The sequence below is a fragment of the Canis lupus genome, chromosome 18 (genome assembly GCF_048164855.1).
Source record: "Canis lupus baileyi chromosome 18, mCanLup2.hap1, whole genome shotgun sequence".
NCBI classification, from domain to species: Eukaryota; Metazoa; Chordata; class Mammalia; order Carnivora; family Canidae; genus Canis; species Canis lupus.
Window position 1 is genome coordinate 43,083,965 of NC_132855.1, and position 16,818 is coordinate 43,100,782.

At 35.8% G+C, this 16,818-nt stretch overlaps 1 protein-coding gene across 9 annotated transcripts in view; it reads right to left on the reverse strand.

Annotated features, from left to right (window-relative positions):
* ANKIB1 (ankyrin repeat and IBR domain containing 1) overlaps window positions 1-16,818 on the reverse strand; it is a 170,271-nt gene that overhangs the window by 51,840 nt on the left and 101,613 nt on the right. For all 9 annotated transcript variants that reach the window (XM_072784213.1, XM_072784214.1, XM_072784220.1 and 6 more), the window contains 2 exons: window positions 15,439-15,621; window positions 3,732-3,849 (listed from right to left, as the gene is read on the reverse strand). In XM_072784213.1, coding sequence (XP_072640314.1) covers window positions 3,732-3,849; window positions 15,439-15,621 — 301 coding nt within the window. The remainder of the gene's footprint in view (window positions 1-3,731; window positions 3,850-15,438; window positions 15,622-16,818) is intronic.

Here is a 16,818-nt window from a genome sequence, read left to right on the forward strand (position 1 = left end):
GAACACAAATAGGGTTGATGGGCAGTGTAAGTGAGAGATGATGGAAGCTAGGGCCAGGTGGTTGGTTGCAGTGGAGATAAAGAGAAAGAGAAGAGTTTAAGACATGGAAGGTAAAAGTGACAATTCAGTGACAACAGGACATAAGAGTCTAAAGGACATGATATGTCTAAGTTGGTGTTCCAGGTTCACCCTGCTGGTTGGTTGGTGCCATCAATGTAAACAGGGAATACCAGAGAATCAGTATAGAAGTGGAAGAGCATGATTTTAGTTTTAGACATAATAGGTTTAAGGTGCTTTTGAGATATCCTAGAGATGCTTTAAAATAGGTAGTTATATATTAAGGGTGTGAGGCTAAGAAAAGAAGTCTGGTCCAGAGGTAGAAATCTATACCTATAGAAACCTTGGGAAAAGCTATCATTTCCTAGGAAGAGGGAAGAGTGAGAAGATGTAGACCACTGACATTTAATTGCCTAGAGAAGATGATGAGTCTTCCAAAGAGTTTTAAAAAAATACTTCAATATAAATTAACTCTAAGCATAAGCAAATTATCCTTTGTCTCATGTTTTGTAAACTTTACTTATTTTCATATTAGGTAGCATTCAATTAAATGTTACTTGTATTAATACTCAGAAAACCACTGTATTCCAACAGAGTCCTCCTTAAAATTCAATTACTGCTCAGTAAATATTGCCAAACATTTTAGTCTTCTGCTTAATCTAGATCAACTTCCTTACCTTAAGATTAAATTTGATAACAGATAATATAATACTCAAATCTATTTTCCTGTGTAAAGCTGAGTGAATGTTACCAAGGATGTAATCTATAAATCTTCCAAACAGTTCAGTTTAATAGCTCTGAAACAGAGCCTATCCTGGTTTTGAGAACAATCAGTATAAACTGTAGTTCTGTGCACTATTTTATTCACTAACATCAGTTATCTCTGTAATTTTATTGGATTATCAAATGTCACTGTCACTGATATTACTCAAACAATATAGAAGAGATGTCCATTTGAAAACCTGCTAGCCTCTATTTTATGCCTTAATAGGGAAATGAAATATAGAACTTTTAAATAAGTTATCAAAAAAGTTATCCCAGGATATTACGAAATAAGAAAATTCAACTAGATATCACCTTATTAGAACTGATCCCTATTGTGCAGAAGAATTAACTTCAGAAATATCAATAGAGTAAAAATGGAGTTGATCATTTATTTAGAGGGGGAGGGCCAAAGGAGGTGGGGTGGAGAGGGAGAGAGAGAGAGAGAGAGAGAGAGGGAGAGAGAGAATCCTAAACAGGTTCCATGTCCAGCACAGAACCTGATGTGGGGCTCAAACTTACAACCATGAGATCATACTTGAGCTAAAATCAAGAGTCAGATGCTTAACAAAGTGAGCCACCCAGGTGTCCCTGGAGTCGATCATTTAACAATACTTGATGACACAATATAAATGTATAGAGATGAAAATGTTCCTTTAAAAAATTTTGGTAAGGTTAGCCTTAGATTCTTTATATATCGTAACTTAGAGTTATGATACAATATCTAGGTGAATGTAGATACCTGTGGCAGAAATGGTTAAGAGTACACAAAAAATGCTCCAGTATAGAACTGTTGCTTGCAGTTAAGTGTGGCCAAGTGACTAGATTTTGGGCAATGCAATATATGCAGGAGTAATGTATATATAAATAACATTTCAGGTATATTATTTATTATATATCATTTATTTTATAACCATTTTCTGAGAGCTTGATGTATGTTAGGTACTGTGGAAACAACAACAACAACAACAACAACAACAACAAAACAATAAAAGCTACCCTCTAAGAGCTCCCAGGTTAATCTAGAGGAAAAGCAAATAAAGAGATTACTATAAAACTGTATTCTAACTGATGACACAAGATGTAGCAGGAATAGACAGGAAGGGCCTCAGGGAAGACTTGGGAACACAGAAGCAGAAAAGGTTTCCTGGAAGATGTGGTTACTAAAGACAAGCAAGAGTGGGTAAGTAAAGAAATGGGGAGATTGAGAGGCCAGGTAAAGAAATCTGGATCATGAAGGTTTACTTAAGAGTATGGATGGTTTTAACTCTGTGGAAAGCTGGTGAAGGGTTTTTCAGCAAGGGAACGACACACTCAGGTGTGCATTTTAAAAGAATAGTCTAATGGCGATATGAAAAATTAATAGAACAATGACAACACTGGAGACCAGGACTCAGGAGACTACGATTTAGATGGAAACTAATGACAGCCTGAATTTAAGTCAGTGGCAATGGGAATGGCAAGAGCTAGAGGAGGGAGGGGGGTGGGGGGAATGGGAGGATGAGAGACACTTAAGAGAAATGATGAGACTGTGGCCAAATGTGACAGACATGGAGGAGTAAAGTATGCCTTTCAAGTTTCTGGCAGGGTAAGTTGATGACTGTGACACTCATGTATCAATCAGTACAGTGGGAGAAAAGAGGAGTTCAGGTGTGGACATCCTTAGATTGAGGAGAAAACATTAAACAGACATTTAGAAACTCAACGGCAAATATTATTAAAGTCAGACTGTAGATGTACTTTTTATTGTTTGGGTGATTTTTGAAACCTTCAGTTTCATTAGATAAACATATATAGCCATGTTTCTCTGAGATTGGTCCACTTGGTAGGTGTCTTTACAACATGTATTTTTAAGCACCCCCCTCCCCCTCACCTAGTGACTTAGACTTTCTGGAAATAATATAGGAGTCTCTGGTTAGTTTCCCAAGTAATCCTTATTTATACTAAAATTTATGAACCACTGGCATATAAAGTAGGAGAGAGTCTCAAGTACAGAACCCTGGGAAATATCAATATTGAAGGTAGGGATTCTAGAAAGTTAATACCAAATTATTCACAGTGATGACCATGGGATGGTGAAATATGAAATTTCAAGTTTTCTTCTGATCAAAAGATTATATAAAAAATTTTGGAAGTTGACATTCTATTTTAGTATAGATGATACAGATTTATAGTTCAAATAGACAAGTAAGCCAGACAGGATAGCCACTTATTTTTAAATCAGAAAAAAATTATCTTTGAAACCAGCCAAAATATCAAATATGAACTGTGCAATGACAGGTTCCAATTCAGCCATGTGACAACTCCCAGAATGGCTACCTTAAGTTTTACAGAGAACTGAAAACAAGCATAGTACTTTTCCTAAATTGGTAGGTAATCTCCTTAAAGAAAACGAAAAAACAACCCTCTTCCCCCACACCAAAACAAAAAAACTTAACAGGGACATTATATTCTTGTGTTGACTCTGTAAGTTTGCTTTGTGCATTTCATGCTGAGAAACATGTTATATAAAATAAATATAACTGACAGTATTAACAGTTATTATTCTTAGGTATTTAATTGATTTAAGTAAAAATTAATGTTAAAACTAGGACTAGGACTATAGATTCCAACTTTCAACTCCGTTCACCCAGGCATAGTTTTAAAATTAGACAATCCATAAGCTGGTTTAATAGCTTGATTTTTAAAAAACAAATTTCTCATTTCTCTTCAATGATTTATAGCCAGTTTGTACTTCAAAATACAGAATGATCTGAGGGTTTTGGGTCCTGCAGTAACCACTATGCAAAAAACAACTTAGGCTTGTTTGACAAACTATTTGGTTTTACATTGAATTCATAAAATAGCCATATTTTCACTGAAAAGTTTCAAAAGGCAGTCATGTTATCAGAAACGTAAGACATTTTCATTACCGTGAGCTCGAAGTAAAGCTTCAGCAGTAAACAGTGGAGCCTGAAGCATGTCTGCAGTCTCCACAATAAGCATATCTTTCAATTTACGAAGATCCTGAGGCCTTAATCCTTCATATGGCTTTGAAAGGAAGAAAATCAAGTTAAATTGACTGTTATATTCTTAGGAAATTCTAAATGCCTATAAACAAATATATACGATAATCATTTATTCAGTCTTCCTGTTTCAGTTTGATTACTGAAGTTAAAAATGCTCTGTGTGCCCCCCTATCATGGACCTCAAACTACTGTTTCACAAGTCTTATATAAGCTAGAAAGTGGATGCCAAGGCTCATGCAAACTTATTATTCTAAAACAAAGGCTTTGTACTATAATGACAAAAGCAACTTACTTTACAATTTTGAAAATCTGGATAATACACAAAATTATTAGAAATAAAAACCTATAATACCACTACTGGGCAATAATCATAAAGTTCTCAAGTATTTTTACCCAGTCTTTGCTTTTTACAGATCAATTATATGTAAATATACGCGTTCATGGAGTTTAACCACTGAACCACCAAACACTTGCACTTAAGATTCTATTTGGATTGTTAGTGAGATTATATGCTACTTCTTAATTCACTTTAGATGTGACTATGCCATCATATTCAGAGTTCTTTTTTTTTTTTTTTTTTAAGATTTTATTTATTTATTCATGAGAGACAGAGAGAGAGGCAGAGACATAGACAGAGGGAGAAGCAGGCTCCAAGCAGGAAGCCCAATGCGGGACTTGATCCCAGGACTCCGGGATCACATCCTAAGGCGAAGGCAGACACTCAACCGCTGAGTCATCCAGGCATCCCTTATTCAGAGTTCTTAGTCATAAACATATTATCTGTTTTTTAAGTGTTCATTAATGCTCTTTATATAGGTACTACATAGTTTTCTTTATATAGGTACTATATCAAGTTTTTTATTCTTAAGTTATCCTTTATCTTTGCTTTTAACAGAAAACATATAAAGAATAAAAATTACAAGTGTTTCATTATTCAGAAACAAACGTTAACATTTCTGCCACACTTGTTTCAAGTCCTTTTAAAAACAAAATGAAACAAAAGAAGCCAAATTTTACACAGTAGTCTCCACTCCACCCCCATCGGTGGGGGAATATGTGTTTCAAGATCCCCTACCATGGATCCCTGAAACCATGGATAGTACTGAGCCCTATATATACTGTTTTTCCCTATACACACATACTTATGATAGAGTTTACTTTATAAATTAGGCACAGTAAAAAATTAACAATAAAAAAGAACAACTATAATACACTAATTATCCTGTGAATGTGGTTTCTCTCTCCCAAAATATCTCATTGGACTGTGCTCACCCTTCTTGTGACGTGATATGATAAAATACCTGTGTGATGAAATCAAGTGAGGTGAATAACATAGACATTATGATATAGTGTTAGGCTACTACTGACCTTCTAAGATACATCAGAAGGAAGATCATTTGCTTCTGGATTGTGGTTGACTGCAGGTAACAGATCAAGGGGACAAGGGGGGGCTTATGTAAAGCTAAAATAATCTGTGACATGTTTTCCCTACTACATTTCCCTAATTCTTCCCACCCTTCCCTATGGAAATCACTATCATGAATTTGACGCATGGTCGTCATAACATTATGGCATAACATTGTTATCTATTTAGGCAATTTCCTTTTATTTTTATTCAATACTGTCATTATTATTAATATCGATATACATGATCTATTTCAATTCCTTTTTTTAAAGACTTTGACAGAGAGAGAGCACAAACAGGGGGAGTGACAGGCAGAAGGAGAGGGAGAATCAGGCCCCCACGGAAGCTGGAAGTGGGCCTCATCCCAGGACCATGACCTGAGCCCAAGGTAGATGTTTAACCAACTGAGCCACCCTGGTGCCCCTATTTCAAGTCTTTTAAACAATTGTAACCAGCTTACTATAGTAAGCATAGATTAAAGGCCATATACAAAAGCTTAAAAAACAGTAGAGATTCCCAAGAATTGAGGATGTTCTCTGGCAGCACGTATCACAGTCTCTAGAGAACTCCGGGCAATTAGCAAACCTCATCTATTTTAGTTGATTTACAGATATTTTATTTCTATTTTTTTTTAAAGATTTTATTTATTTATTCATGGCAGACACAGAGAGAGAAAGAGTCAGAGACACAGGCAGAGGGAGAAGCAGGCTCCATGCAGGGAGCCTAACGTGGGACTCGATCCCGGGTCTCCAGGATCACACCCCGGGTGGAAGGTGGCGCTAAACCGCTGGGCCACTGGGGCTGCTCAATTTACAGATATTTTAGAATAAGATACTATCTTTATTTCTTGTGTTATTTTTTGGGGTATCATGGAAACCATTTCACCATTCTTTTTTTTTTTTTTTAAGATTTATTTGAGAGAGACTGAGAGAGACAGAGAGATGGACAGAGAGACTGCACATGTGGGGGAAGGGGCAGAGGGAAAGAGGCAGACAGACTCCTTAGGGAATAGGGAGCCCAACAGGGGGACTCAATCCCATGACCCTGAGATTATGACCTGAGCTGAAACCAAGAGATGGAGACTTAACCGACCAAGACATCCATGTGCCCTCAATTTACCAGTTCTTAGTTAACCGCATATGACTAGGATTCTATTCAGTAGGGATAATTTTTCTGTTGACATGATAAACTTCCTGACATTCATTCATTCATTCATTCATTCATTAATTCATTCATTCATTTTCTTCCTGACCTTTATAATCCCCAAATTATCATGTACAGTTTGCTTTTCAGCTATTTTATGAACCATACTTACCCCTGCAAAAATCTAAGAAATCCTTTTATTGTTAAATTTATAGTACTCACTCTAGTATAGAACTTACACACTGTGTATAACATTATTTCTAAAATAATGCATTCCAAGTTCAGACTTGGGATTTCAGGTACCTCTCCTATCTCAGCAATAGTGGTGTCAACTGGGTATTTCCTGGTATGATATTTCTTAAATATTCTTTTAAATTTATTTTTTAAGTTTTTATTTAAATTCCAATTAGGGGATCCCTGGGTGGCGCAGCGGTTTGGCGCCTGCCTTTGGCCCAGGGCACGATCCTGGAGATCCGGGATCGAATCCCACATCAGGCTCCCGGTGCATGGAGCCTGCTTCTCCCTCTGCCTGTGTCTCTGCCCCTCTCTCTCTCACTGTGTGCCTATCATGAATAAATTAAAAAAAAAATTTAAAAAAATTAAATTCTAATTAGTTAACATAGAGTGTAATATTAGTTTCAGGTGTACAATATAGTGATTCAACACTTGCATAGAACACCCAATCCAAATGTTCTTTTTTAGATTAGCGATCATTCTACTGTATTTATGTGAGCCAAATGAGATTTGATTTTAGATATGTTAAAAAGGAGATAATACAAGGCAATCCACATAGATTAAGTTTTATTTTTTATTTTTATTTTTTTAAATTTTTATTTATTTATGATAGTCACACAGAGAGAGAGAGAGAGGCAGAGACACAGGCAGAGGGAGAAGCAGGCTCCATGCACCGGGAGCCTGACGTGGGATTCGATCCCGGGTCTCCAGGATCGCGCCCTGGGCCAAAGGCAGGCGCTAAACTGCTGTGCCACCCAGGGATCCCCACATAGATTAAGTTTTAAAAATTCAGTTTTACACTTAGAAAGGTTACACTGGAAGAAAAATAGTTGTTGGAGGAGAAAGACACATTGCCTTCATGAACACGTTAACATATTCACTCCGAATCTCTGCAACAGAACAATAATTAGGTCATGTGAAGCATTTCAATACATTACTCAGTCCCAAGTGGGCACTAGCCCTCTCTTCAGCAGGAAGGATTAAAATGAAGGTGCCTTTCTCTTTCTTGTTGCAAAGATAAACTGCTTCTATTTTCAGATTAAACACAATCTAGCAATAACCTTCAAAACAGTCTGATCTGGCACAAAGAAAAAGGAAACAAATTTAAAAGGTAACAAGGAATAAAAGTGCCTCTTTTGCATCAGTGCATACTTCTGCTACCAAAATACCACTGAAAAAATGTGAAACAGCCTAATATACAAACCGTATCCCTTTAAATATCATGTATAAAGTGATAGCATCTTTGAAAACTGTTACAGAAAAGACTATGACAAAGTATTATGAAAGACAAATTTGTTTTTCCTTCTTTGCACAATACACACCGCTTTCCCCAATTATATAGGTAAAACATGTTTATTGTTAAAAAATGAAAAACGGATACTTATTTATCCAAATGTATTAGTAACTTAAAAATTTAGAAGATGTAAAAGACACTCAGGGAACAGAGTATTTCCAATTACCCTTAATATCAATTTCTCATTAGTTGATCCAAAGCTTAGCCTGAGAGAGAGGGGAAAGAATAGCTAGAGGAAGCCTTTAGGATTCTCAGACCCTTACCTTTGTTTCTTTCTTCTCTTCTTACTCAGCTGGTCTCCCCTGGAATTAAGACCTAGTCTACCCTGATCTGTACTTTGATCTAAGAGGAAGGGAGCTGCTCTTGAACAGCTAACTTGCTAACCAGGGAAGTCAGCTAAGGCAATGTCCATCAAATGGGTTCCCTACCAGAAAAAGAATCTAAGCCTTCCTGAGTTATAGACTGGGAAGGAATTGGGAGGGGGGATTCTTTAGATGGTTTTCAAAGCAACATATTACTTAGTTTCCCCTTCATTTAGCCATAGATAGTCAGACAATCTATTCCTACAGAGCCTGACCCCTACTAGGCCCAATACTCACTAGCTTCTCTGTTCTGTCTTTACAGGTTTATGTACATTAAATGCACTCTTCCCAGCCATCACTCCAACATATCACCTTATTTTTATTTCCTTATAGCAATTACCACTCTCACAAATTGTGTTCATTTACTTTTTAATCTTATTTGTGTGCCCTGATGCTGGAACATAAACACCTAGAGGGCAGGAGCTTAATCTTTGTTCCTTACTATATCTCCAAGCTCTTATAACAGTGTCTGGCAGAGTAGTCACTCAAGAGTTTTGTTGAATGATGGGATGAAGAAATAGATTTTACCTATTTATAAACTAATCTGAAGGAAAGAACTTAATTAAAATGCATAGAGAAGAAATTATAGAGATATCATATACATTGTCCAGATTATTAACTGAATTAAGAAACTTAGCTAAAATAAATACCTTGGGAATATGAATCTCTACACCTAATTATGTAGTTTAATACAATTAATTACATAGCAGGCCATGTAAAACTATTAGCATAGGCAGAATAATACAAAAGTTGATCAGGGTCAAAGTAGAAGGTACAAAATGAATTTTAAAGAAAGTGTTGTTTTTTGGTTTTATTTTTTAAATTGTTTTGAAACATATATTACTTAAAAATAACAATTTTAGGGGTGACTGGGTGGCTTCCTCGCAAGGGGTAGCCTGCTTCTCCCTCTCCCTCTGGCTTCCAACCCCCAGCTTGTGCTTTTCCTCTCTCTCTCTCTCTCTCAAATAAATAAAATCTTTTTTAAAAAGCAAACAAAACAAAAAAAATTTTAAATGTATAATTCAGTGGCCTTAAATATTCAACAATGTTGTACAACCACAACAGCATCTAATTCCTAAATATTCTCATCATCCCCAAATAAAACCTCACACTCATGAAGTAGTTACTCCCTAGTCCTTCCTCCTCCCTGACCCACAAACACTAGTGTGCTTTCTTTCTTTATGCATTTACCTCTTCTGGATATTTCAGAGAAATGGCATTATTTAACATGTGACCTTTTGTGTCTGCCTTCTTTCATACATCACAGTGTTTCTGAGATGGACCCATACTGTACATTGTGTTAGTACTTCTTTCCTTTTTATGATTGAGTAATATACCATTGTCTATGTATACCACACATTTTATCCATTCATTTGTTGATACAGATTTGGGTTGTCTTCAGCTTTTAGTTATTGTGAATAGTGCTGCTATAAACATTTGTGTATAAGTACTTATTTATGAAAGTACTGTTTTTTACATTATGAAATAATAGACAAAAATAATCTAATATGGATTTAAAAACAAAACTAGAAAACAAGAAAAAATATAGGGATGTAAGATTATAATATTAACATGAAAACAAAATCAAAAGCCATAGAAGAAGAAAAATTTACATCTCTGAATATTCTATGTGAAAAACTTGTGATATAGAAAAATACACAGTTTCTCGGGAAGCATTAAGAAAACACAAACAATCCATAGGAAAAACAGCAAATAAATAATCAATTCACAGAATAATCAAATAAATTCAAACAGGTACCATTTGTCTAATCTAGCAAAAAATAAAAATGCTGAGGGGTGCCCAAGTGGCTCAGTTAGTTAAGTGTCTGCTTTCAGCTCAGATAATGACCCTGGGGTCCTGGGCAAGCCCCATATCAGACTCCCTGCTCAGTGGGGAGTCTGTATCTCCCTCTGCCCTGCACCTCGCTTATGCTATCTCTTGCTCTCTTTCTCTCTCAAATCAGTAAATAAAATATTTTAAAAAATAAAATAAAAACACTGATAATATCTAATGCTAGCAGAAATGTGAAGTAATTCTTTAATAGTCTTAATCTTTAATATACTCTAAAATACTATTAGAAGAAAATGAATTAATATTATCTTTTAGGACAGTTTAACAGCATCTATTAAACCATAAAATATGTATGTATTTCATGATCCATCAAACTAATTTTTATAAATTTATAGGGAATATACTTTTGAAATGTGTATATACATACAGTAACAAGGATATGATGATCATGATGACAATAGCATACATTTAGATAACACAAATAATGACTCAGGTACTAAGTATTTATATATATTAACTCATTTAAGGATCACTACAACTCTACAAGGTAGGGCCCATTATGATCTTCATTTTAAGGAAGAAGGAATCGAAGCAGAGAGATTGAGTAAACTACTCAAGGTCATATAGTCATGGGGCTAAGATATGAATCCAGTCAGTGTGGCTTTAGATCCATGTTTTAAACCACAATAATGACATAACTGGGTACAGATATATATGTTACAAGTAGATATTCACTTTAGCCTTGTTTTTCATAGCAAAAACATCTAAGTTATTTAAATATACATTAATAGGTAGGTGGTTAAAATATGTAGATCATATGTTCTGACTTAGAAAAGATGTTCATGATATATTGTTAAGTTGAAAAAATATTTTAGAGTTGGTGAGGATGTGGACAAAAAGGAACCCTCATGCACTGTTTGTGGGAATGCAAATTGGTGCAGCTACTGTGGAAAACAGTATGGAATTCCTCAAAAAATTAAAAATGGAAATACCTCATGACCCAGTATTTCCACAACTGGGTATTTATCAAAAGAACTCAAAAACACTAATTAGAAAAGATACCCCTATGTTTATCACAGCATTATTTACAATAGCCAAAATATGAAAGCACTCTAAGTGTCCACTCATAGATGGATGAATGGGTAAAGATGCGGTATATACACACACATACCTGATGGAGTATTACTCAGTCGTAAAAAAAGGATGAGATCTTGCAATTTACAACAACTTGGATGGACCTAGAGGGTATTATGCTAAGTGAAAGAAGTCAGACAAAGAAAGACAAATACATATGATTTACTTATATGTGGAATCTAAAAAAAACAAATGAATAAGCAAACAAAAAGCAGAAACAGATCCATAAATACAGAGAACTAATGGTTGCCAGAGGGAGGGATGGGAAGGAAGTGGGCAAAATGGGTGAAAGGGAGTGGGAGAAACAGGGTTCCAGTTATGGAATGAATAAGTCACAGGAATAAAAGGTACAGCATAGGTAATATAGTCAATGGTATTGTAATAGCATTGCGTGGTGACATATGGTAGTTATATTGTGGTGAGCACACCATAACATATAAACTGTTGAATCACTATTTCGTACAACCAAAATTAACACTGTGTATCAACTATACTTCAATTAAAAACAATATTTTGGCAGAACTCAGTATACTATCTTACTTTTACATTAAAAGTTCTATATCATGTATGTTTGCTTATGACTGGTAGCACAAAAAAATTGTTGCCACTGTGGGGTAGAGTCAGAAAGGAGAAAATTTTTTACATTTTTTTAAGCAATAAATACTCACTATAAATTTTAAGAAATGCATGCAAATAGAAAAGATAATAATGGTAAAAAAACATTATCCATAACCATAATTATCATTCTGGTATACTTCAATCTTCTCAATATGCACTTACCTGTTCTATATAATTAGTATCAAACTGTTCCTTAACTTTTTCAAAAGAGATTTTATTTATTTATTCATGAGACCCACACAGACAGAGGCAGACATAGGCAGAGGAAGAAGCAGGGTCCCCATGGGCAGTCTGATATGGGGCTTGAGCCCAGGACACCGGGATCACAACCTGAGCCAAAGGCAGATGCTCAAACACTGGACCACCCAGGTGCCCCCGTAACTTTCTTTTAAACTTAATAGTTTATTATGGTTACACTAAGTTAATTTAGATCTTAAGTCTATTCATGAGTATATTACTTTCTGATTAATTTATAGTATCTTTGATAAAAAAGCCTAAATATAGTCATAGTCATGTCTTTTAATCATATCATGTTATTTTTAGAATATTATTGTTCATGTTATCTTCTGACTAAATTATTGTATTATTACAGTAATAGTTTTTTTATTTTTATAAATTTATTTTTTATTGGTGTTCAATTTGCCAACATGTAGAATAACACCCAGTGCTCATCCCATCAAGTGCTCCCCTCAGTGCCCATCATCCAGTCACCATCCCCCCTCCCCTTCCACCACCCCTAGTTCGTTTCCCAGAGTTAGGAGTCTCTCATGTTCTGTCTCCCTTTCTGATATTTCCCACTCATTTTCTCTCCTTTCCCCTTTATTCCCTTTCACTATTATTTATATTCCCCAAATGAATGAGAACATACACTGTTTGTGCTTCTCCGATTGACTTACTTCACTCAGCATAATACCCTCCAGTTCCATCCACATTGAAGCAAATGGTGGGTATTTGTTGTTTCTAATGGCTGAGTAATATTCCATTGTATACATAAACCACATCTTCTTTATCCATTCATCTTTCGATGGATACCGAGGCTCCTTCCACAGTTTGGCTATTGTGGACATTGCTGCTATAAACATCGGGGTGCAGGTGTCCCTGCATCTGTATCTTTGGGGTAAATCCCCAGCAGTGCAATTGCTGGGTGATAGGGCAGATCTATTTTTAACTCTTTGAGGAACCTCCACACAGTTTTCCAGAGTGTCTGCACCACAGTAATAGTTTCTATGTCTGACTCAAGATGATGGATTATGAAAAGGTATGCAGCACAGCAAATAGAGAAGTCAGAAGAATTAGGTTTGGCTTACTTTGATCCTGGCACATTATTCAACTATTTTCTGATTTACTGTCCTCATTTTAAAAAAAGAAGAGGGCATGGGGCGCCTGGGTGGTTCAGCTGGTCAAGCATCTGCCTTTGGCTCAGGTCATGATCCGGGAGCCCAGGAATAGAGCCCTGAAGCTGGCTTCCTGCTCAGTGGGGAGTCTGCTTCTCCCTCTCCCTCTGCTCCTCTTTCCACTCATGTATGCTCTCTTGCTCTCGCTCACTCTCTCAAATAAATAAAATCTTAAAATTAAAAAAAAAAAAAGAAGGGAACGTAATTGTTATTCACAGTTACTATGTAGATTCAACAACCATGTGAGAGTGCTTAGGACATCAGCTTCCCTTTCTATGTGTACTTAATCTGAATAAGCCCTCCCATAAAATAACCTAACCTAAGAAACACAAAGAGTAAAAAAATATAAATTTCTAAATTCCAAGAAACTCAGTTCCTTTAGCAATCTGGTGAGTATAGAAGCTCAAAAACTGTTGGCAATTCATGGGGAAAAACCCAAAACAGTGCAGTTATTTTTTGAACACATACAAACAATAGTTAGGATAAGTCTTTTTATAATTAAGTTGGCATTGAACATGGAAGAACCAGAATAATTTTGGGAGGAAAAAATTTATTGTGTCTTATAATTTACTTAATACTTCTATGGATGTCCACTGTCAGACATTGAAAATACTCTGTTGAATAAGGCAGTTATGATTCTGGCCCTCATGGAGTTGACAATCTAATAGGAAAGAAAGGTAATAACAAGTAAATACATAAACAAAGTCTATAGCATGTAATGAGTGTTGTAAAAAAAGAGACTGGGTATTATGGTAAAGAATAGAAGGAAAGGGGACTATTAGTGAAAGACTGCCTCTCTGAAGAACTACTGAGCCAACCAAGAGAAAAACTGGGAGAAGATTTCTGATACAAGAAACAGCAAATGCAAAAACTTTAGTGTAGTTGAGGTATTATAAATGGAGTAAAATGTGCTGGGGAGAAAGATCTGAGAAGTTGTTGGAGAGGGAGGTAGTAGTGAGACCATATAAAGTCTTGTATCTGAGCAAATAGTTTGGAATTTATTCTAAGTACAATGAAAAGTTACTAAGTAATTTAAGTGATTTATATGATCTAATTTAAGTTTAAAAATGTCTCTCTGGCTTTTGTGTACAAAATGGATTCTAAGGGAACAAAAATAGAAGGAAGGAGGCCAGTTAGGAAACTCTTAAGTGGCTCAGATGGAGAGGATCTTGGGAGGCAGGAGTAGAGACCAGGAAGAGTATATGGGTCTATATTACACTTTTGGAGGTAAAATTGACGAGATTCTCAGATTGTTTGGATGTAAGAAGTGAGGAATCAAGAATGCTTGCCCATTTATGCGTGACCAACTCAGTGGATAGAGGTAATATTTTTGAAACAAGAAAGACTTAAAGGAAACCAAAGAACAATGTCCCTGAAGCTAAGAGAACAATGGTTCACTAAGAAGGGAGTGGTCAATTGTGTCCAGTGCTGCAGAAGACTTCAAGTAAGATGGAGAGAAAAGTACCTACTGGCTTTGGCAACATGGTGACTCTTGATGTCCATGACAAATGCACTTCCATCACAACAGAAGGGAGGAAAGTCACACTGCAATGGGCCGAAGAGTGAATGGAATGTGAGGAAGTAGGTTATGTATAGACAGCTCTTAAATTTTGTTTTTCTCAGAAGATAGAGATATGGGGCTACAACTGAGTGGTCAATGGAGAGGTTGTTTTGTTGTTCTTGTTTTTTAAGGTTAAAGTTTTCAGAGCATGTTTGTTGATAAAAGCAATCCAGAAAACAGGGAAAGACTGAGGAATAGGAGGACTGCAATTTTAGAACAGTAGGAATGGTTGGGGCTTTACACATCAGACTCTCTATTTAAATGTAAGTAAACATGAGGGCCTGGGTGGGGTTTAAGCGACCAACTCTTGGTTTTGGCTCAGGTCTGATCTCAGGGTCCTGACACTGAGTCCTGCGTGGGGTACTGTGTTCAGCTTGGGAGCCTACTTGAGTTTCTCTCTCCTTCCACCCCTCCCCCACACCTGCATACACACGCACTAGCTCTCTAAAATAAATAAATCAATCATAAAAAATAAGCAAATATTTTTACATATGTCAGAGATAGTTACTACCTCCAGATTTTCTACATGTATTTTCATAATTAAAGCTTTGTCGATGACAGGGTATTAGGCAGATGGAAAGAATACCATATGAACTGGATTTTAAAGTAGAAAAATACAACTTAATATAAAATCCATTTAATTTTTTTCTTTAAAAAAATCCATAAAACCTTACCTCTCGTTTGTCTAATGCAGCATATTCAGCTTCTATTTCTTCAGCTTCAGGATCTCGTGAGAATACCATTTGTGATTCCAGGTTGAGAGCCAAATCTTTGTGGTGTTGTTTTTCAGCACAATCACAAGGAGTATCTTTATTCTCATTCTCAGCAAACAAGTCTCCTCCATGTTTTACTAAAAGCTAAAAAAGACTTTTTTCAAAAACTTGCAACCACAGATTTAAACAAGTTATTTCATGCTACATATTCAAAAAAAAAAAAAAAAACAAGGAAGCACAACAAAAACATAACAGCATATACTTGAAATGATAATAAAAATTACTTAGATACCAGTGACTTCTAATTTAAGATGGCAATTCTTGTTTATTAGTATTAGGATGATTTCCTGTGGTTAAAAACAAACAGCAGAAACCAACTTATTAAACTTTAAAAAGAAATACTTAAGCATTCTGTCCAATCAAAAAAAAAAAAGTCTTACTTAAAAATAAAAACATTTTATAGTTATTCAATGCTTTAGATTATGTAAATTTCTATGAATTTTCTTAAACCAGAAGAACACTGCTGATCCTGTTACTTTAACCACTAATGCCTGAATGTCCTGACATGGCAGACAAAAGTTTTCACTTGTATCTTCACTATCCAGTCCAACACTGAACTCAAATTAGGATGAGCAAATCAATGAAGCAAAATTGTTTTCAATATTTCTCAAAATAAGTGGTGAGAATAACCACTGATAATCAAGTCGGGAAGATACGATATCAAACAATTTTTCAATCTTTAAAGGTGTGATTTTCCCGAAAGAAATAACTTTTGCAAAAAAACCACAACAAAACACACACACACACACACACACACACACAGACACGGAAGAGTAAAAACAAACAACAACATGGAAGAGTGACTTGGTTTACTACTGAGGTTATTTACTACTGAGGTTTCTGGTAGTTTTACATAAGTTAAATATGTTGTTACTAAAGGATGTACGTTCAAATTTCCCCATTATGTCTGCAGATACATTAGGAAGGACAAAAATGCCAAGAGGACCATAATCTAGTATATGATATACCCGAAAGAACAGCCTGCAATTAGTCATGGAGATGATTCTTCTACAGAATTCAGTCATGACCATAATAACATAGTAATAGCCACCATTTATTGTCTTCTAAGTTCTAAGCACTATGTTAAGCATTTCAAGTGCACATTCTTTTTTTTTTTTTTTTTTAGACTATTTATTTTAGAGAGAGAGAGACTGCACACAAGCAGGGGGAGCAGCAGAGGCAGAGGGAGAAGCAGGCTCCCTTCAGAGCAGGAGTCCAATGTGGAGCTTGATCCCAGGACCCTGAGATCATCACCCAAGCCAAAGGGAAATGCTTAACCAA